This window comes from Triturus cristatus, chromosome 9, assembly GCF_964204655.1.
Source record: "Triturus cristatus chromosome 9, aTriCri1.1, whole genome shotgun sequence".
NCBI classification, from domain to species: domain Eukaryota; kingdom Metazoa; phylum Chordata; class Amphibia; order Caudata; family Salamandridae; genus Triturus; species Triturus cristatus.
This window is the reverse complement of record NC_140592.1, coordinates 1,040,425,686-1,040,447,886: the sequence shown is the minus strand read 5'-3', so window position 1 is coordinate 1,040,447,886 and position 22,201 is coordinate 1,040,425,686. Positions and strand designations below refer to the sequence as shown.

Below are 22,201 nucleotides of genomic sequence, written 5' to 3'. Positions count from 1 at the left end.
AACATAGTCAACATCTGTTGCAGCAAGAGAATTAACCCATTGTATCCATCTAGGATGTAAAGCTTTTGCATTTGGAATGCTCGCTTTTGTAACCACCTCTAAGGCTGGTACTAGAGTCATGACAATAATGCGTTTGCCCTGAGTTAGAGCTCTTTCTTTTGCTACAGCGGTTTGAACTGCTGTCAGTATCTTTTCTGTTGAAGTGAAGCGCATTTCTGCTTGTGTATACAAATGTGATTTGTATGCGATTTGTACTTTTTCACCCTCGTTAAATAGGTGAATCCGCATTGACTCGAAATTATTCGGATCACTAAATTGCGTTTATTTACGCGTGATTTGTTGCTAACATGTTAGCTTGGAGTGAACGCAGGATATCTGTGTTCCTGTGTCCCAATGTTTTATTGAAAAATCAGGTTTGATTAATTCGTAGAGAGGTTTACTTTCTGCGTAATTTAGAATGTAAGTTCTTCCAAAATTTAGGAAACCCAAGATGGATTGTACATTTTTCAGCGTTTTTGGAGGTTGGAGCAGCGCACACTTTTCTAAAAAGGTAGCTGCCATGCTCTTGCCTTCACTTGAAAGCTCATATCCTTGGAAAAGGACATTGAGATGGGAAATTCTGGATTTTTTAAAGTTGAATTTATAGCCCTCAGATGCGAAGCCCAGCATAATGGTACTCACTCTGTTCAAGTGCCTATCTAGGTCATCGTCTGTCAGATAGATATGACAATGCCTCGTTATCATAAATTTGTAGTAACTCTGTTATCCTTGCTGAGAATAACCCCGGGCTGTTTTTGAACCCTTGTGAGAGTCGACCAAATTAACCCCGAGTCCCTATTATTGAGAACACTGTTAAGTACCTGCTTTCAGGTGCTATGTTTTGACAAAAGAAACCATTTGAAATATCCAATGTGGTTTTATATTTTTTACGCACAACGTTATTAATGCTGTACTATGTGCATTTTGCACTGCAAATGTTTTGGAACAAGTGTTCAAGTGTCTGTAATCTAAACTAGACTATATGTATTATCTGGTTTGGATACAGGAAACAAAGGATTGTTCATTGAGGAAGGGCATGTTTCAATCACCCCTTGGTATACAAGTTGATCTAAGATCTCCCTGACCTGTTTTTTTAGCTTCTTGCTTTATTGGGTACTGCCTTTGTTCACTAGGTTGATTTTTTTTTTGTTTTGTTTTTTTTGTTGCTGTATTTTGTGATGAGGTGAGTCCTCATCCCATCCTACATGATTTTTGTATAATGCTGGGGCCTAGGCTACTGCCCATTTCCTGGCATAAGCATTTTTCAGATGAATTGGAATATGGTTGGAGAAGGCTGGCATAATGATGTTCTCGCCATGTGGGCATTCTCTGACAAATTTTGGTGGCCAGTCCTGTTCTGCTAGAAGTAGATCATAACCCCACCAAAGTTTCTCCCAAAAAAGTGCTTTCACTTTTCTTGGTATGTCTCCCTCCATTCGGAGTGTTATCTCATATAACCTTTGTGGAGTACTAACCCTGGTGTCTACAGTCTCTACTGTGATGTACTCATTCAAGTCCACTATCTCCAGAAGTTCCTTCAGGTTCTGGTGAGCTATTGTTACTTCTGCTGCATTGTCTGAACCCATTCTTTGTTCGTGAGGTGTGTTCTTCGTATTCTCGGCATGTCTGATCTTCAGACCTGCTACCTCCTTTTTAGTGAATTGAAGATTTGATTTATTTTTCTGAACGTGTTGATCGTCCTTTGACTTCAAGCGTTCTTCTTTGTGATCTGACCGTCCTCTTCTTTCTGATGTCTGTGACGATATCTGAAAGGTACGAGAGGAACGTGTATCTGTATCTTGATACGGTCAGGTTTTCTTAAATTATCCCTCTTCCGTGAGGTTATACTTCCTTTCAGAGGGCTTCTTTTGAGGAGACCTACCTCAGGATTGCGAACGTGTCTCTTTTGAATTTTGTTTGTTAGTTTCCCATTTCTTTTTAGAAGATGTAGGATTTTGATTAATAGTCCTTCTCAGGACCTTCAGACAGTTTTGGCTTCAAAGCTTTTCCACCCAAACTGTCTCTGCCTAATTCTGCATAAGATTTTTCTAATATTCTGGTGGGTTCATGCTGATGATCTGTTACATCAAATTCCCTTAAGCGTTGGAGGATCACCACTGATGCTGCCTCCCCTTTAATATTAGATAATGTTATTGTTGAGACCTGGTAAAAGTTTTTCAGTAATTTCATACCTAAATTCAGAGCAGGCTCTACCCCGTATTCATTTTGAATTTGTTTCAGGACATCTTGTATTACTGCAATTGACGGAACACCATGTGTTTTAGTATAGATGGCAGCAAAGACTGTGCCCCAAGTGGTGCAGTCTTTCAGTTGTGGTGTGATCCCCATTGGTAAACAGATTGTTAGGATTCTTTGTTTCTCATAAGGACTAGTATTTGGAAATACTGCTTGGATTTTGAGTAATTTTTTGAGCTATCCGGAATGGAATTTGTTCACGTTTTGTGGGCATTTTACCTATGACTGCGTGTGAAGTCTGTGGAGTAATTTTTAGTGTATACCCCTGTTGGGGGGTTTGATTTGGAATGGTCATTGGTGGTTGGACTGTGAAAGTCCACATGACACATTGGACTAGTTGTCTGTAAATTTTTATTAACTCTTGTAGTTTAGTAAGTAATTCTTTGTCTGACATTTCTTCGATGTCAGGATGAGGTGTGTAGCCGGCTAGAATCGGCCATGTTGCTCCTGGTCTACCTAGTGGACCGAGCTTGGTAATGTTTTTGTGATGTTTTAGGGCGCCTTTAAACCAGAGATTATGCTCCTGGCCTGTGAGTGGAATTTCAATATCCTCGAAAGGGATATATTCCTCAGGTGGTTAATTTTCTTTAAAGAAGTGAAATACTTTTGTTACTGGATTTGATTCTGGGAATACAATCCATGAATAGAATACCTCTGTCTGAAAGGATTTGTGAGCCTCTATCACGAAAACTGCTCTACCACCTCTTGGTGTTAGGCCGTGTTTTATAAGTTTTAGAGTGATGGCACTCCTTAAGTTTGGAGGGACGTTTATAACACCCTCATCGGTTTTGTTTAAACCTGTAAAGTTAAAAACTGTTACGACTGGTATCCCCGTTCAGTGACATTGTTTTTGAAAAATGTAGAACAAGTTTCAAGGAAACAGTTAGGATGCACCATATTTTGGAACACTGTATCCTTCAACGCTGAACAAACCAAGCAGCTAATATATAGGATTTCTGTCCTTTTCAGCTTTGGTGGATACTTAACCCTACCCACTCCAGACGTCTTATGGAGTATGTGAGTAACGGTCTCTGAGAAAAGCACGACTAGGTTACTCAGTATCTAGCGTTAAATTAGTGCCTTACCAAACGGGCGCCATGTAGTGTAGTTCCTATTTCCCTAATAGGCTCTGCGCATTGGAATAATATACCCTATAGATTTGGCATAGGACTGAGGTCAGTATGCCCCTATCTAGTATATTACATTTAATTACTTTGTACCAGCTAACTCAGAGGCCACTAGAAACTCCTTGTAAACAAGAAGGGAGTAGTTTCTGGCAACCACGTAAGCATGACAACTTGGTTTCCCTTTAGAATCAGAACCCTCTCAGAATCGTGGAAACGACGGATAACAGTTTCATTCAGCTAATCGTGCATGCTTAGTTTCTTCAGAGTTACAGAGCAATAATAGACTGGCGTTTCATTAAAAGAATTGTATTGAACAGTCTTGTTTCTCGTGTAAGAGATATGAGCTGTTACAATCGTCGGACAGTATGCAAGATATATTATGTACAGCCGTATAAAGAAATACTGCGCTAGCATTATCTTTTAGCCATGACGCATATATTCATATACATAAATTACATAAGCTAAAAATGCAAGTACTCATAAGATGCTTCTCTAACTAGTTCTACCCCAGTGTACCTAACCTAAGTGTAGTACAAGGTAAGAAGTAGGTGATGTATTCTATAGTATGGCATGCTATAGTCTGGTATGCCAAGTTTGGTATGCCAGGAGTCCCTCTAGGTTCTAGTCCGCTCCAAACCTTGAGAATGAGAATGGTGGGAATCTCTTTCCAGGTCTCGAACTCTAACACCCCGTGAAGGGAGTCCGAACACTGGAAGCTGAGTTCTCTGCGAGCAGGGATGACCGCCTCTCTTGTCAGGCCGGAACACAGGCTCCTCTAAAGTCGAGGTCTCCTCCTACTTGCTTGGGCAAGGGAAGGTATATTTATACCTAGCAGGTGCCTTTGAATGTTAGCATTGGCGTAAAGTCGGGCAGAGGAAGATGTCAGAAATGAACCCTTAAGAAATAGCGGTTCATGCATAATAAATGAGTTCTTGGAGAAATCAATAATCCTTTGCTAGGGGAACTCCCAAGAGCTTAAGGGTCTGGTTTCTAAGAACTCGTTGTGACGTTGGGGTGGACTGATGTAGGTGACCATGCCTGTATTTGGATAGCATGGCTAATGCCTAAATAAGGACTATGATCTTATGCCTATACAAGGGCAATACGAATTGTGCCTATATAAGGATATGTATCGGGAAAACCTATATACAGACACCTAAAGCGGAATACAACAGTGTTATACCTGTAAAGCGCTCTGATACCCTAACGGGGTCACGTTCTGGCTCTATAAAACACTAAATAAATTAATAAAAATCCCACATCAGTGTCCCATGCCTATCTGAGTTGGCCAAGGGGGTCTGGAAGATTGTTCATTATTTTCCGGGATGTAAGCGAGATTGCCTTATCTACCATAGGATCCAACAGTAGTCTGTCTCCTAGTGGGAAATATTCAGGCAAAATCTCCCCCCCTTTGGCACATGGCAATGCACAGCATGTCTAAATTGTAGATAAGGGAATTATTCCCTGTCTGTAGTGTGGCATTCAGTCTGAATTTCACTAAAGGTCAGCATGGCCCCACTTCTCCATATATCCCCAAGGTTGTCTATGCTACTTGGGCTCCATCTGTGAAGGCCCCGAAGACCTCCCACTTCTTATACCAGTCGCTGAACGGAAAGTTTGGTCCTTCGCCGCCTCCTGACCTATCTGAATTCCCTGACATACAATTGAGTGAGTCCCTCACCTACCTTCAGGGCTTAAAAACTAGCTCTCCAATAAATCCCTGCCCTGCAAAACTATTAGCATCTCTAGCACCCACCATTAATTCTGTAGTGAACAAGGTGCTAAATCTGTCCCTTTACACCGGCAAAGTGCTGCATATCTGGAAGCAGGCCAAAATCATACCCCTCCCAAAAAAGTCATCCACCGATCAAAATGACCCAGTTAACTATAATCCTATTTCCCTCCTCTCAAACCTTTCCAAAGTGTTAGAGGAACATGTCAACAAAATTATCACTGAACATGCAGAAAGTCATAATCTGCTGCATATGTCCCAATCTGGCTTCATGACAAATTATAGTAGAGTCTGCCCTGCTGGAAGTGACCGAGCACATAAAGAGAAAATTGGATCTGGTAGGTAGGTGCGTCCTGATATTACTGGACCTATCGGTGGCTTTTGACACGGACCCTCACAATAGACTTCCAGACCGATTGAGGAACTTTGGTATAGGGGGGCAGCACTGGCTTGGTTGACTTCCTTCTTGAATGGTCCTGACAGGTTTCAGGAAGTATGAATACCTCCTTTCGCTTCCCCCATGCCTAGCATGAAGGTAGGAGTACCTCAGGGCTCGATTCTTATCCCTACCCTTTTCAACTTGTATATCTCCTCCTCCACCCTTAGTTGAAGACATCAGTGGTAAGATTGTATCCTACACAGATGATACTCCGCTAATTTTCACCTGTGAAAAAAGGGGCTGACCTTGACTGAGACAATATTAGAGTCTGTCTTAAGGTGTCCAACTGGCTCAAAGTGACCCAGTTGAAATGTAATCCAGACAAATCCAAGATTGTTTTTTTTAGCCATCTGGTAGTGAGTAACTGGAGCACTTGATGGTCGGAGGAGTTACCCCCCCACCCCCCTCCCGCCTAGCACAATCCACTGTTAAAAATCTGGGCATCTGTATTGATAGCACCCTTTCAATGAGGTTCCAGGTCCAAGCTTTTATTGGTTCCTGTTTTGGAATACTGCACATGCTAAAGAAAAGTTTTCTACTCCTGCCACTAGATACCAGGCCCTGATAACGTCCAGACTGGATTATGCTATTAGCCTGTACCTGGGACTACCCGGCTATCTTATCCAGCGCCTGCAAGTAGTGCAAAATGCTGCGGTGAGGGGAATCCTTAGACCCAAACCTAGATCTCATATGGCTTCCATCCTCAAGACCCAACACTGGCTGTGAATGAAGGAAGGATCAAGTTTAAAGCCCTAGAGATAATTTTCAAAGCCCTGCTTGGCAGTGGAGCCAGTTACCTCAATTAGCGCATTAATCGCTATTATACTCCTGCATGGAACAGATTGCCTGCTATGCCGAGACCCTCCACTGACTTAGCAATTATTAATAAACATTAAAAAACTTGGCTTTTAAAAAATTAGTTGGTCTGAGTCCTGCCTTTCGCTCCGTCAGCGCCAGGATACTCTTGTTGAGTAGCTGTGTGCTATATAAAACTCTGTTTGTTCATTCAATCCTTCATCGCCTAAACATTTCTATATGCATACATTAAAAAAAAATCCCTGATGGTCTAGAGGCTCCCCCCCCCCTCCGGTGGATAGATCAGCAGGAAAAATGACTGATCTAGCCCCGGAGGGAAAGGGGGGGGGGGGGGATTTTGGGGTGGGTGGAGGGAAACATCTCCCCCCATGGGAGCAACCCTTGCCCAAGGGGTCGCTCCCAAAATGCACACAAAATCCCTGGTGCCTAGTCGGCTTTTGCCCCCCCCTGATTGGCCTAACAACTGCAGCCTCAGCCTCCGCAGGTGTGGGTAGACGAAACAGAGATAAAATTATCACCCCCATGGGAGCGACCCTTGCCCAAGGGGTTGGTTGCTCCCAAAATGCTCAAAAGTAATATCCCTGGTGCCTAGTGGGTTTCTCCCCCCCCCCCCTTCCCCCCTTCTGGGTTATAAGCCAAATCAGCTGAAACGCGGACAACGAAAAACATCGCCCCATACCCCTCTGTAGTGACCCTTGCCCAAGGGGCAGCTCCCAGAATGCCAAATAAGAAATTCATGGTGCCTAGTGGGTTTCTGCTCCCTCCCAGGCAGGCTGAACGGCCTAAAACTGCCGAATCAGCCCCCAGGGGGTGCTGAAACAGATACAAATGCCCTCTGGGTTGCTCCCCCAACAAAACAAAACATCCATCCACTAGACCTTCCTGCTCCAATATCGCGGGCCTCACCCGCGATCGTGGAACAGGAATCCATTAGAAACGGGCACAGGGGGGGAAGGAAAAACTTTCCTTTCCCCCTGTGTCTGTTTTCTGCAAAATAGCCCCCTCTCCACCCCCTGAATGTCTTCCAGCGCGTCCCGGCAGCCTATGATGATGTCGGCCCATCATCATCATCCGAGGGCGGGTTGGGGGGGTCAGCGGAAGCACTTGCGCTTCCATCCCCATTGGGGGCATGTAGGGGGGGTGGCCCAAAGGGGGAGTGCCAGCACTTCCCCAGCAGGTCAGTGCCAGGACGTAATGGCTACATGGTACGTTATTTGATTTCAATTCTGCACTCTGGTGTATGTCAAGATCCTTGCATTGTTGGCAGGCTTTGTGTGTCTGCAGAAGGTTCATTGCTAACCCTCCCTGAATTATAGTTTCCTTCTTTAACACTGCTTTTATGAAACCGAGTCTGGTTTTGTTGTGACCGTCAGGAAGCTGTTCGGACTTGGGTTTTGGTGAACTATCGCAAATACTTATAGCTGCTCTTCAAGAAGGTTCCTTTCCCCAAAAAATGGTGTATTTCACTGAGGTTTCCTGGACAACAGACTTTTTTATTTTTAAATCTCTATCGGCACTTTCTAATGTTAACACATTCGTAATCAATGATTATTGGCAAAAAAAAAAGCTTTTGTATTGTCACATGAAAAGGAAGATGATCACATACACGCATCATAACCTTTCAGAGCAATATAGAGAAGAAAATGGGGTGTTTAGGTCACATTCCCTAGCGTCGGTATTATCCCCATAATTGTGGGGGTGGGCTGGGTCTATACATTCTCTAGACTGCCGTCAATACATATGCATTTTGCAATAATAATAATTATACAGGGTAACAACAACTGCAAGCAAATTGGGACCGGGGTGGGTGGGGGTTGTGTGTGTAAGAGAGCCTTGTGTGGCAACTCTCACGGTAACAAAAAGTAGGATATCATGGGGGGGCAGTTTTAGGCAGCATCCACGTGCCATCCTTTGTAAAGGTGCACCCTCCATTCTGTCTGCAAAGCAAGCATCCAGAAGCGAAGAATAATGTGTGTCTGGGGGAGTAGCAGAATTCCAGACTGGCAGGTCCCCGGTTGTGGTGCCCCGTCAGACACCCTAGGAGGTACATAGAGCTAGAGGTTTCTTGGGCTATACTGGTGATTAAGTTGGGGCATCTAATCTGTCCTGTAATCTAAGGATATAGGTGTCCCAGAGGGTGACAGCCCCCCTCTCTCCCCATGTCTGTCCCTTGCCATAGTTTCACCCTAGGCAGTCGCCCATCTGAGCACAGCCTGCAGTTCATTGTCTGGTCAAAGGCATGCAGGCATCATAGATAACTCTGCCAAGCTCCACATGAGTTCCCTGCACTTTCATCTGGTGGATCATTGAGACCAAGGGCTGCAAAACCAATCCGATCCCAAACAAATCCTTTCATCTTTGGCTCAAAACTTTCAATAGTGAGTGCATGCCCCGTTCGCAACTCAGTCACAGCTGACACACTATGGCATTGTTGGAAGGCTCACTTCAATGAACTCAGTGCAACCTTTTCATGTTTGGTTCTCTGTCTAGCTCACTCTACTTAATAAGAGCAAAATCTGTCTCATCCATAGACCGGAGTCTCTAGAGTCTACCAGACTATTTCTGTCTACCGGGACACTGGGGTACAGAAGTGGTTTATGATACAGTATGCGGCAGAACAAATCTTATGCTCTGGCTTGGAGACAGTGCATTTGGTTCCACAGTTCACGGGCTCCCCATCGCCATTTGCTGTCGCACATGGTTATTCTCCAGTGGGTTCTCTAAGTGTCTAGGCATACCTTATGGACATGCCCTTCAACAGAACTCACCTTTTTGTGCCAAAGCTACCCTGAATGCCTAATGGTGGGTTTAGCCATGTCCCAATTCTTGGAACTGGCTTCCCCTGCACATCAGTTCACCAGAACAGCTGCAACTTCAGGGGATACTCATGAGGTTTGCCTTTTCAACAGCGCCTGTTATCACCCCCCTCCTCTTTTTCCCCACACCTACCAAACTGCTTCAGTCTGTCCCTGACTGAACACTTGTGACCTATGAGAGGGAGGAGGCTGTCCCGTCACTTGACATGCTGGAAATCCATCAAAGGGGAGAGTTTCAACCTAAGTCGCTCCCTTCCAGTACTTGCCCCCTGCTATCCCCCAATTTATTCAGTCACCTCATACAACCAGGCTTGCGTTCTGCAGTAGGAGATTCTGGTTGTTTTGATGAAGGGGCCATTAAGCTGGTTCCAGAGACCAAGATAGTCCAGAGATGTTATTATTTCCTTGTTCCCAAAAAATAACCTCCTGCTAGAACCTACACGCGATAGCAGATCCGACTTCCCTTCCCTCCACAATTTTCATAACCATCTTGACTGAAGTCCGTAGGGACGCCCATTTATCATATCTGTGTTGCAAGGCTTATTGGTTGGACCATTTCCTATGACCACAACCTTGCAGTTATCGTTTCCAGGGTTCAGAAATCTGCAGATAGAAGTATCCATTAGAATAACAAGTTAAATACTTTTAAAATCTCTCTTGTGGGTACTCTCTACCTGCAGATTTCTCACTCCTCCTGCCAGCCTCCACATTCTATGACCGGCCATGTACCTTTATTAGGATCCCAGGTTAGTGTTGGTACTCTGCAACTTCTGTTAATCTGCTTGCGTCATCCCTGTCTCCAAAGGTGAGGAAAAAGATCAAGAAATGAGCGTCACTAGGCTGGGGTAGCACCTTATGATTCTGTAATGTCATGCCTGGGTAGGATCCTTAAGTCGCAACAGAGCAGAGATACTTTTTGTACCCCGGACATCATGATCCAAGCATCCTCTGCAAGAAACTTGGACATACATTGAAACTTGTATGGGAAAATGAAAACACTCATTGTCTCGGCGGCAACATTTCACGTACTGAACTTTTAGAAAATGCATTCAAATATTGCTTTTCATACAGGACGCTGATCTCCTCCCATGTCCTTGACTACTGTAACTTCATACAAGTTGGTTTACCCCTTATCCTTTTACTTTGTTGGACAATGTTCTAAATTTCAATACATAAACCCTTTAGTCACCCACACAAGCACTCCTACCTCGTTATGCTGGCACTAAGCCTCTAGTTATCGGCACAAATCCGGCCTCTATGCCTACTACTGATCTTGGTTTTCAAAGTCATAAATGTATAGTCTCCAAACAATCTCTTGCAAAGCAGAGTTGGTATGTGCCAACTCGCTACCTATGCTCAGCAAACCTAAATCTTGTTCTTTAACCAGTTTTGCATTGTTCACTATTCAGCGTCCATCGTAGGGCTATTGTTGTATACAGCATTTATTTTCTTCAATTGTCTGAAAAAATTCTACATAAGGTAAATATTCCAAACTCTTGTCACCTGTCATGCGATTCCCAATTGTGCTGTATTAGAAAATGTCTAGGGTCACTCTTGTGTACCAGAGTTAGTAAATTCGAGCACTTATTTTTGTTCTGTGTAGACTAGTTGATTTTCAGTTATTTCTGGTAAAGAATTAGATGTGTATTTTACAGTTTGTACGACAAGTGTTCAAGACACTATTTCGCTGGGTTTCCTTATAAATATGTGACTTTAATTTAGTGTTGAGACTTCTCCTGTAGGATATCAAGCAGGAGTCTAAACGTTCTATATCCTCTGTAAAACTTGCCATTGTTTGTAGACTGAGTTTCTCATAGTATCAGAAGAGCATGTCTTTAAGAATCCCTGTAATTTTTTTGCATATCTTCAACTGGAAGACCTTACAGGTTACTGGCTTTGTCCTGGTTTTTCTGGAAATCATACGGATCTATAGGCTATGAAAAACAAGATTTGACTCTGTCTGGTCGGAATTACCTTAACCAGATTTTCTTGTCGTTGTTTAGGTCATCTATTCTTAGCCTTCCACAACATGTTTTTCGAGGAAATGCTGTTGGTAATCTTTAATGTTAGTTGGGATACTGACATTAATGTATCCAGTATACTTCCTCATCTGTGAAAAGGTTTCCAAATTATCCGTAAATCTCTGAAAATATGTATAATAGTTGATTCAGACAATTAAGTCAGTTAAAATTCCTGGTACAAAGCAAAGATAGTGCAAACATAGATAAATCAATTCCAAAAATCTGTACAGCTACACATCTCATTATATAATTGTCAAGTGCTGTGTGAGATAGTACCAGAGCGACACATGCAAAATTAACTGGATTTAGATAAAAATTTGTGCAAATGAGCAATTGAACATATTGTGCGTGTGAAGCTCTGCACTGATAGCTTGAATTTCATTGTGAGTTCAGTCCATATTGTACAACATGAACGTGCGTGGCCTCGTATTGAACGGAGTTTGAGGTGCATCCGCTTCAATGATCTTAGCTGGATCCGACTGCACCTATGCACGTTCAAAAATATAGTGTTGTCTATTTGAAAATTACAAGTGGTGTGAATATAGAATGTGATTGTAATGCATTGATATACATGTGTTGTTTCTTTTACCTGTTCGCCATTAAAACATTTTTTTTATTTTTCTCTTTTCTTTCAATTTAAGGACTATGATAAAACCTATGGAAATAAGACACTCTTCTTTTCTGATGATTGTGACATGGATATGACTACGAATAATACCATACTGATATCTGGGAATCTTTTTGAGAATCCAGACACTGATGAAAAGACGTGCAAAGTTGATTTCACTTCTTTCTTGGTTAGTTTAAGTTCAAGCAAGGCTTCCCAAAGCAATCAAGAGTTTACTTCAGTTGCACAATCTCAGGATACTGAAACACAATTTTTTAATGTTCAGCCGAAAAACAGCAGCAGCTTTGAAAACAAAATAAGTGTTGATAAATTCCTGGCAAGTCTAAAATCAGCCCCTGGGTCAACTTGTGATTTGACTGGTGAAGACAAGGAAAATATTTTGGGTTCTGATATTGATTTTCATGCAAGTAAATATACTGCTTCATTTAATGCTTCAAACCGGCATAGATTCTCTCATACATATCGGGGTGCAGACCAATCTCAAATGTATAAAGATGAAGCCGCAGATTTAACCAAATCCCGCTCTCGTAATTTGGAGGCTCTGTTTCCTAAAGATGCTGTTCAAAAGCCTTTGGATGTTGAAAAAAAAATTGTTTTTGTTGGTGATGTAAAAATTCCTCACAGCAGAAATGAACAGGGACGTGAAACTCTTCATTCAAATCTGAAACTGAAAAATAATATTTCAAAGAGTACTCCAATGATAAATTGTGGATTAGAAAACCAGTTCAATTATCCTCAAAATAATCGCAAGAGTTCCGTACAAGATGGAGATTTTGCTTTTGAAAATAAAACTTTGGTGTGTGAAGATGAGATGGATCTCACCAGCTGTCATACTGTTCAGATCAACCCGAATAATGAACTAACTCCCTCAAATAAAGAGTTGCCACTGTTTCCAACACATCCTGCAACATCAGGCACATTTTTTCCAGGAGAGCAAACTATGATCTCTGTTGAAACTGAGCAGGATATGGACATGACAAAAAATGTTACAATTGGAATTACCTGTGTGCAACCTGCAGATAGTCCACCCTCCTACAATGAAAACACTGCAAGGTCAAGAAAACCTTTATTTCCTTCTGAAAATGCTGATAGCCTTTTAGCAGATAAGGATGTTACAAAAAGTCACATTGCCACTTTTGAAATGCCAGGCCTTGGACGGCACTCTGGTGCTGTTCAATTATCTAGTGCCAGAAAAGATGCAATACAACTTACTTTTGCAAGAAATGTTGCTGAGATTGCACCAAGTCATAATGAGCTACAGAAAAAAACAGTAGGTCACCCCTGTGAAGACATGGATCTCACTGAAAATGTCAGTTCTGTGGTTGAATTGAAGGATTTAGAAATAAATCGCTTTTCTAAAAGGTTTGAAACTTTAACTAAATTTAACAGCTTATCCTCTTTTGGCAAACCTGTTGGTGATCCGGACTCCATGGATGCAAGAAAAAGACTCCCTGTTCTTATAGATAGTCAGTGTTCTAAAACAGCTGAAAGGTCACAGCAAATGGACTTAAAAAATAGTCCAGAAGATTTAAACACAGATGGTGGTTTGATAGATTCTCACCAGTCTCCTCAACAGGAAAGCACCAATGTTACAAGTGCTTTTCAAAATGAAGACTGTGCATTAGATTTTACACAGTGCCACACTGAGAACATTCTAGCTGTTTTGCCTCCTGTGAATTCTACTGAATCGAAGTCTTTTGTATTGCACAGTACAGGTTTGGTCAGTGGCCATAGTGGCCATGAAATGGCCGCAAGTGTGGCTCGTTTTCCAAATGCCAGCATCCCAACACATGCCCATCAAGTGATGGGCTCTGTCCAGAAAGAAACATTGGAAGACTCTGGAAAAAAAGTTGTTGATAATTTACAGAACCCCAGTTCTGGTCTGCCAAATGGTACTGACCCAGCACTTCAATCACTTTTCTCAAATTGTGGCTCTGGGGAAGAAACTGTTTTAATTAAGGAAGATATAGATGTAACACAAATCCATACTGTTCAGCTAGAATGTGCTGATGTTCAAGAGCTGACTAATTGGGACCCCAAAAGCGTACAAACTCCTAAACAAACCTCTTCCACGCATCCTAAAATGCCTTTCCCTGGGGATAAAACCATTGTACTAGCTGACTTCAATAAATACATGGAGATGGCAAAGAATCGGACTGCTGTGAATAGTAGTAATTTACGAACAGCCAGCAATGATACATTAATTACAGAGAGATTGGCCACTGGTTGCTTTCTAGACGATGACATGGAAATTACCAAAAACCATACGACGACTTTGGGAGGAAACATTGATGGGCAATTTCAGATAAATATAGAGACATTCCAGTCCATATCAAACCATGACACATCTGCTGAAGGTGTTAAAGAAACCGCATTTGAAATCAGACTGGCTTCAAAGGGTAGTATTTCTCAGACAAAAAATGGCCATTGCACTAACCGTGGTAGTCATCCAACTATAGAAATGCCATCTGACAAAACAGTGGGTTTCTCAGATGATGTCCGGGACCATACAGAAGCTCTTAATACCAGCATTAATGCCAACATACAAAATTATCGTCCCTCTAAGGAAATTGGAGCACTTCCCCAAAAATGTTGGCCTCTTGATTTTAGACCAAGTTCTCCTACTTGTAATTTCACTGAAGACATGAACATAACTGAAAGTCATACTTATTGTTTTGATCATCCTAACATTGAATCGTCTGTAAATAACAAATTAGAATGTAATGTAGAAAAGCACGGGGATAAAAGTATTGTAGAGAGCATACGACCTGCAGTTATGTCATGGCATCCTTTTGCAGAGGAAATGGAGCTAGATAAGTCCACTGTTCTACAAACAACTAGTCAAAGGGAAATGCTTAGGCGATCTCTGTCACTTGTCAAGAATACAGTCTTTTCTGAACAGGAAAACCTAGATTTAAATCTGTCAAACCCTAATGTGGTCCGTGTTGAAAAGGATTTGGCTAAAATCCCAAAAAGTGACGCAGCTGCTGAATCACCCATTGCACACCATTTAATCACAGAGAAAAGATGCAATGTACCCAGTATTTTTAAAGAAAAAGATTTATTGAATATAACTAGATCTCGCACTGCAGCCACCGCTAAAAGTTGTATTCCCAAAGATGACCGCATATGTTTAAAAGAGCCCTCAAAGAATGCAGTGAGTCAAATAAGTGTACATGAATTAAATTCAGCCATGACAAACCCTGCTAAAAATACTCCTATAGAAGGGCCATCAGAAAACAATATCTGCCTGTCTGGTGATGGTGATCCCGTTTTATATCCATTCATTGATGAAATGGAAATGACCAGGACTCACACTGCTACAATCAATGATAAAAACATTGGAGCCACTGACATCCACTGTGCGAATGAAACATTAAGACTGGAAAGATCTGTCTCCTCTCCAGATGATGGGATTAGCATGACAAAAAGCCATACAGTAGTTGTTGATCAGCATAATATTGTGAAATCTAAAAGTGCTACCCAAATGTTCCAGTTCATGCCTAAATATGAGAAATGTGTGGAAGTTCCAGAAAGTTGTGTTACTAATCGAACGGAGCATGGTTCAACCGAAAACTATACCTTTGATGTAAAAAGCACCAAATATGAAAAGTCTCACAGAGACTCGCTGCTTTACCAGTTTCCAGCTGACAAAACTGTTTACTTACAGGAAGACATGAAGGTACCTGAATCGGTGAGTCCTGACTCTTCTATTAAAGGAACAGGAAGCCATGACCCAAGGTCAGGCAATGTTATGTCGTCATCAATTCTCATCAAGTCACAAATTCTCCACAACTGCCCTACATCTCCTGAATTAAAGGAACAAGCGGTAGATATGGCAAAAAGCCATCCTGTTTTTGGTGAAGTTCAGAACAGTGGAATGTCTGGTAACGTAGAATATATGGGATTAATAGTAAAAAATAGAAGGGTTCCTGCAGAAGTGCACGATACAGTTAATCAAGATTGCACCAGTGCAGCCTCTGGGATATATCTGGATACTAAATCTACCCAAAACTATGAATCTGATAAACTTGGATTTAGTAGACCTTTACATAGTTTGATTGAAGATACACCTGTTCCAATAAAAATTGGTCATGAGGGTTTGACTGAGATGCTTGAAATTGAGATGGATGTTACCAGAGGCCATATTGTTGCAATAGAAAATGACTACAGACAGAAAAATGAAAATGTAAACCTGAGTTCTGCCACTGAAGGTTTAACAACTGGGGTTGAGGACATGGACATGGAATTTGCCAAATGCCAAACTGTTACCACTGGAAAGGTCACTACGCAAATGCAGATAAATCGGAGTTCTGGAACTGATGGCTTGCATATAGACTCTGAGGACACACACATGGATATTAGTAAATGTCAATCTGTTGTCGTAGAAAAAGTCAAAATACAGAAAGAGGTAACTCCAAATTCTGGAACTATAGAAGCTGAGGAGATGGATATCTCCAACAGCCAAGTAGGTGTTAAATCTGTTAAAATCATAAATACTTCATCTGGTCTGTCCTCTGAGATCTCAAGAACAAGAAACCTTCAAATACCTTTGCCAATTGAGAGATCAATTGTCTTTTCAGCTGATGACACTATGGATGTTACAAGTTATCACACTTTAAGTATTGATCAGAATTGCAAAAGCATCCCAGGGTGCAAGGGAGTGAATGAGAGTAAACTGAATTTATCCACACATCACATTGATCTTCTAGAAAAGAAAGCTCTTGAGCCAAGCTATGAATCTCATCCCGCCATTCTGCTAACAAATGATAACACATGTTTCCTAAGTGAAGATATGACATTGACAAAAGGTTTCAATGATGTTGCAGATGGTAGTCGATTGAGAAAGCACTATGGACACCCATATGAAAATACTAAAACGCTGTCAAAGTTGAGAACTTCACTGCCTCTGAACAACACATCCGTCAGCTCAACTTTGAAGTGGAATCTGGAAATGGAAATTGACAAAAATCATACAGTTTTTATTAATGTAGATCCTCATGCTCAAATACCTGTAGAACAAATTAGGTCATATGCTGAAGAAAATATAAGCAAAGCTTATTCTGTGACTACAAACATTGACAAGCCCCTTGACCCCCATGTAGGACAACGTCAAGCAGTTGATAATTATACCAAAAACCTTGAAAAGTTGAAGAATTTAAATTCATCTTCAGATGGTCAAACCATTGGTTTTGGTGACCTCAGTGACATGGAAATGACAAACTTTACCAAACTAAGCACAGTAGGAGATGGTGACTGGGAATCAAGTATAGCTTTGAAAAGTAATATCATTCCAAATGCAGCAAAGGCATATGTATATCCTCATATCGAAGAAAACAGTTACAATTTCACACAACATTTTAAGGAAGCAGATGGTCATGTTGATAGAACACTTTGCCTCACCGGCAAAATTGAAAGTTTAGCTCCCTTTGCACACAAAGTGTCAAAGCTTGCTGATCTAAGAGAAGCAATCATTTTGGGAGAAAAAAATATTGCAGTGGTTGAATCTTGTACACAAAGTGAGCAGCCTTCATTTTCTTCCAATCAAAACATTCAGAATAATGCTGCCCCTAGTCTTGCTTCCAACAACTCTGTATCAAGGTTCCTGGTTAATGTAGAATCTACTGATCATGATGTATCTTCAGCAAAGGGGTCTGGGAGCAAATCTGTGGTAATTGGTGGTGGTAACGATGATGATTTAATGGGTACACAGAAAGATGTTCTACCGGTTTGTGAGAAATCCTTTTCTTCAGAGTTGAAGAAACAAGAAGAAATGCAATTGGACAATGAAAATATTGATGCAGCATCATTACGGGGACAAGTTATACCAAATTCTGAGTCAGCATTACACCTCAGTTGCCCTCCTAACGTGAATGCCACTTCTGTTGTTGTCTATGGCGCTCCTTCTGAGTTCATAAACTTAAACAATAGTGCCATTATACCTCATGCAGTTCAAAATGATGAATTTGGTAGAATTTCAATGGAAAAGACTACGATTGTGGTGGAGGGCGCGAACGCCAATAAAGCACATGATACAAAATGTGACCATTTAGATGGTGGTGTTCATACAGGATCAATTTCAGAAGTCACTGATGAGGAGCAAGTTAAAACTACAGAGATTCACAATGTTACTGATCCAATACAGCAAACACCTCAGTCTCTACCGCTTGCTATCCTTTCTGCCGAAAACAATCCCTTGTTTACAGTGGTTGAGAAGGTGCCGAGAGAAAAGAAATCAAGGCGGGTCAGCCTTGCAGATATTCAATCGAAGCTTGAAAGACTGAGAAGAGAATCCGAAGTTCAGAATGCTTGCCATACTGCTCCTGTATCTCACCTCATTAAACAGCTGCCTATGTCCTCGCCAGTTCGGGAGGACCCCATAAGATCATTAAATTCAGAAGAGCTAGAACATAAACATTTTGAAGCTAGAGGCTCGACAGCCGCCATAAATAACACAACAGAACATTCAAGGAAGAATGTTGAATATAAACTAAAAAGGTTGCCTCTCGGAATTTTTTTACCCAAACTGCCCAACAAAAGAAAACCCATTGCTTCTGTTTCTGATGAGCCAATTAAAAAATGCATTCCTTTGGTTTCTGACTCTGCAATGAAAACAGTAAATCCCTCTTCCAAAGATGGTCCGAACTGTACATCGCCTTTAATTGTTGAAGAAGTGCTTCCCCCTTGCCTTGAAGAGGGAGAGCCTAATCACTTAATGAATTATGAGGTTCCAGAAGGAGCTTGGGAAGAGCTGTGTGAAATGGAAGCCCTTCATGGTCTTGCTGAGTCTATTTCTGGACCAATAAAACCCTGCAGTGGTCAGAAAAGAATATTGGAGTCTGCTGAACAAGAGGAATTTCAGAAAGAAAAGAAAAGCAAAAATGAATTTGAATGGATTTGTGATTCAACTGAAAAACAGGTGAGTGTTGGCGTGAATTATATATCAGTGCAACTTCTGTTAACCCGTTGACATGCAAAACTGTATTGTGTTGAGTTTGTGGACCTTTTGCAGAAGAATCAGTAGAGATAGCATAGGTAGTAATGTTTAGACTCCTTCGGTTTGTGCTTGCTTCTGCCCCTGCCAAGGCCATTAGACCTGGTCTCAAACCTAATGCACAAAGTCCCATGCCATGGACAAAATGTAATTGTTGGTTTACTTAGTAGTTATAACAGTATTGAGTGCCCTTCTTTGACAGCTTGAGGTCAACGAACCTTTGTGGCTTCTCGGAGGTTTGTTTAATAAGATAGATCGTACCAATTATTTTACTATTTGAAATCCATGTATGCCTATCAAAACTGAAGTTCAAAACAGATTTCATTTAATCATTAATTTATCGCTCTAGCAACTTTTGCTTGACACATTTTTCTGTGTATTGGTGTTAGCGCATGGGTCTTTTGGGTCATGAGATCTTGACTTCGTGCTGTAGTAGGAGAGGTAGAAAATGGAAGATAGTTAAAAGGGGTGCATGGAATTATTTGGTGGGAATGGACCCTTTCTCAAGAATTGACGATTTTCCTTTTTATTATTTTGTTCTGTGTGGAAAATTATATGAACATATTTAACTCTAAAATATTAGTGCCCAAAGACCACTACCAAAGCATATGTTCCTTTTTACATTGTACGAAAACTTAAATTTAAGCAAAATTGACAATACTTGTGTACCATACCCGGCTCATTTCTTAATAGTATTGGCTATGCTGACGGATGGGGCATGATATAGCAGTTTCACCATCTCTCCCCCCCCCCCCCATTCCAGGGATTTGCAGGGGTGCAACAGAACACTTGCCTATCATTCAGGCAGGTGTAGTCCATGATATTGGACCGCAGTTATTTCGCCATGTGCACCGCGACCTGCCCATCCAGCTCAGCTATATGAGACTACCTGAGAAGCATTGAGCAAGAGATTGTTTGCCTTGAGAAAGCCCTGGCCTGCTTGGACGTTGGGCCAAACACGCGTCGGCTGTTCTTCACGTCTCATAAAATATTTTCTTGAATAAAGAAGAAATGACCACTTCAACAGAGTATTCTATTCCTTGTACTCAACAAGCTCTATTCTGGGATTAACCTACAAACCCACATAACATTGAAGGCACAAACCCATCGCACGCGTGAAATTTTTCTAAGTACCTGGTGGTCTCAGGGTGAAACCACGAGATCGTTATGTGCCATAGTTAAAACTCTGGGTCATGACAAAGTGGGTGTGAACCCTGGTAGCACCCATCCATGAAAAACGCCAGGTGTAGTCATTTACTAGTGTAGCAAAGGTCTATGCTCTGATATTTGTAGAGCTGCTAAAGTGATGGTACAGAGTCCTGTGGAATCGTGAATATACTATGTACGCTGTGGATAAATATTGTTGTTGTTTATGCTTTATTTCGACAACTGGTGTAATAAAAGCTGTGAAAATCATTTATAAAGAAAATACAGGATAACATATAGTATAACATAATCAAAGTGATAAATGGAAGCAGTCCATAAAAGTACACAGTTGCTCCCTTAATAGGAGATACAGTTGTCGAAAGCTACATGATAAAAACCGTTATACAATTAATTGGTAAAAGCATAAAAAAAGTTTGTACTAAAATAGGTTAAAAAATAAGAACGATCCTTCGTGGTATGGGCCTCATGGCAGGCGCAGCATGGAGCCCAAAATGCACGCCTTGTAGACCAAGGCTGTGCTTGGTTGCCTACCTGCCAGTGCCTCTTGCTGAAGGGTTTGCCCATCTCCGACCATAATCTACAATTTTTTTCTCATCAGTAGCAGTAATTTGTCATGTAGTAGTCATGGTTTCCCTATACTCATAGGCTATTCCTTCTGATCTGGGAGAGAACCCATGGACCATTGCACAGCTTTAGAAATAATAAAAATACATAAGTCATTGGGGTGTACTGGATACACTTTTTAGTGATGTATACATGCAGGTCACTAGGACAGACAAGAGATTAATAAAATAACTAACATTTTACATAGCTCTGTAGATGAGTTGTGTAATATTCAGATGTTCTGCTGAAGGAAGATTAGGCTCTGAGTATTTCCATATTAGAAATACTGTCTTCCAAAATAATTTTCATAAAAATGCATTTTGGCGTTGAGAAACTGCCTTATGACGTTTGTGTTTGTGTGTCTAAGGATGTTTCCTGGTGACTTGCTTTAAATTTTTGTGGTGTAGTACCAGACTAATCCAGGGAGATCAGCAGGTCTGCAATCAGTCTTTCCTAGATCGGGCCATATCTTTATCCTGCTCCGAATCCTAGATGAAAAAAAGCTTAGTCTCTTGTTGACAGCAGAAAGAATTCCAATTCAAATATGAATTGGGCCAAATTGGAATTGATCTTTCTTTTATGAGGATGTATATTGCCTTTGTTTGGGCCACAAGGTAGATGTGATAAAATCAACTAAAACTAAACAACCTTTTTTGGTAAATAACCATTGTGTGTTGGTGAAGGTGAGTAGATCCACACTTGAGTAAGACCAAGTATTCCATGCTGTTAAGTAGTTTATGTGGCATCTTTGGTGTGGTTCAACCCAGAAATTTCAGTAGCAGAGGAATGCACAGTGGTATGTTTTAGTAAGTAAAATGGAAAATGTGTTCAAGCCACATTATAGTACAGAGTGCGATAAAACTTAAAAGGCAGGTGATTTCTGAGGTTGTGTAGCATTAAAACCTGTAAACATTTGCATGAGAATTCATTACAGTCCTGCAGTCAATATAAATCAAGAAGGGCTCTGTCATCCTGAGGTTATGAACATTTTCTGTGGTTGCCTTTTTAGTCGCACATAAGATCTCAAGATAGGCAAATTGTAAGGTTTTACTTCGGCAATCAGATTAAGCTTTGTGAACTTGAATTGAGTCTTGGCTACATGTTAGGCCGAAGATGTGCTATGTAAAAGTTAATTTCAGGAAGAGCATTGTACATTGATCAATGGCCTCATTTTCTAGGTTGTTTACCAGATTCTTTATTGCTAATTAAAGGAAAGGTGGTACTCCTTACTGCCCATGTGGAGACAAATGTGCTGAAAATGAAATTAATTTGCTCTTCTTTTTCCCATTGTATAAACAGTTTTATTGCAATTGCTCCGTGACTTCTTTTTGAAGGAGATAAATGTGTATTGAAAGCATTGAGAATATGGGAAGAAAATGTGGGTGCAACCTCTTAGCAAAATCTGCATGATAGTCAAAACGGTCATTGCATCCAGTTGTGCGGTCGGAGACGGCTTTGTCCTCAAAAATAGATTCGGCAAAATGTTTCTAAAGACAAGATTCAAAACAGCTCTTCAAATTACAGTCAATAATAAACGACTCAAAGTCAGTTTGAGATCAGGTA

General features: G+C 41.1%; 1 protein-coding gene across 1 annotated transcript in view; it reads left to right on the top strand.

Moving 5' to 3' along the window:
- The window catches only part of KNL1 (kinetochore scaffold 1), a 598,022-nt gene that overhangs the window by 175,612 nt on the left and 400,209 nt on the right, over window positions 1-22,201 (top strand). The window contains exon 10 of the mRNA XM_085626857.1: window positions 11,888-18,793. Within this exon, the coding sequence (XP_085482983.1) occupies window positions 11,888-18,793 (6,906 nt within the window). The remainder of the gene's footprint in view (window positions 1-11,887; window positions 18,794-22,201) is intronic.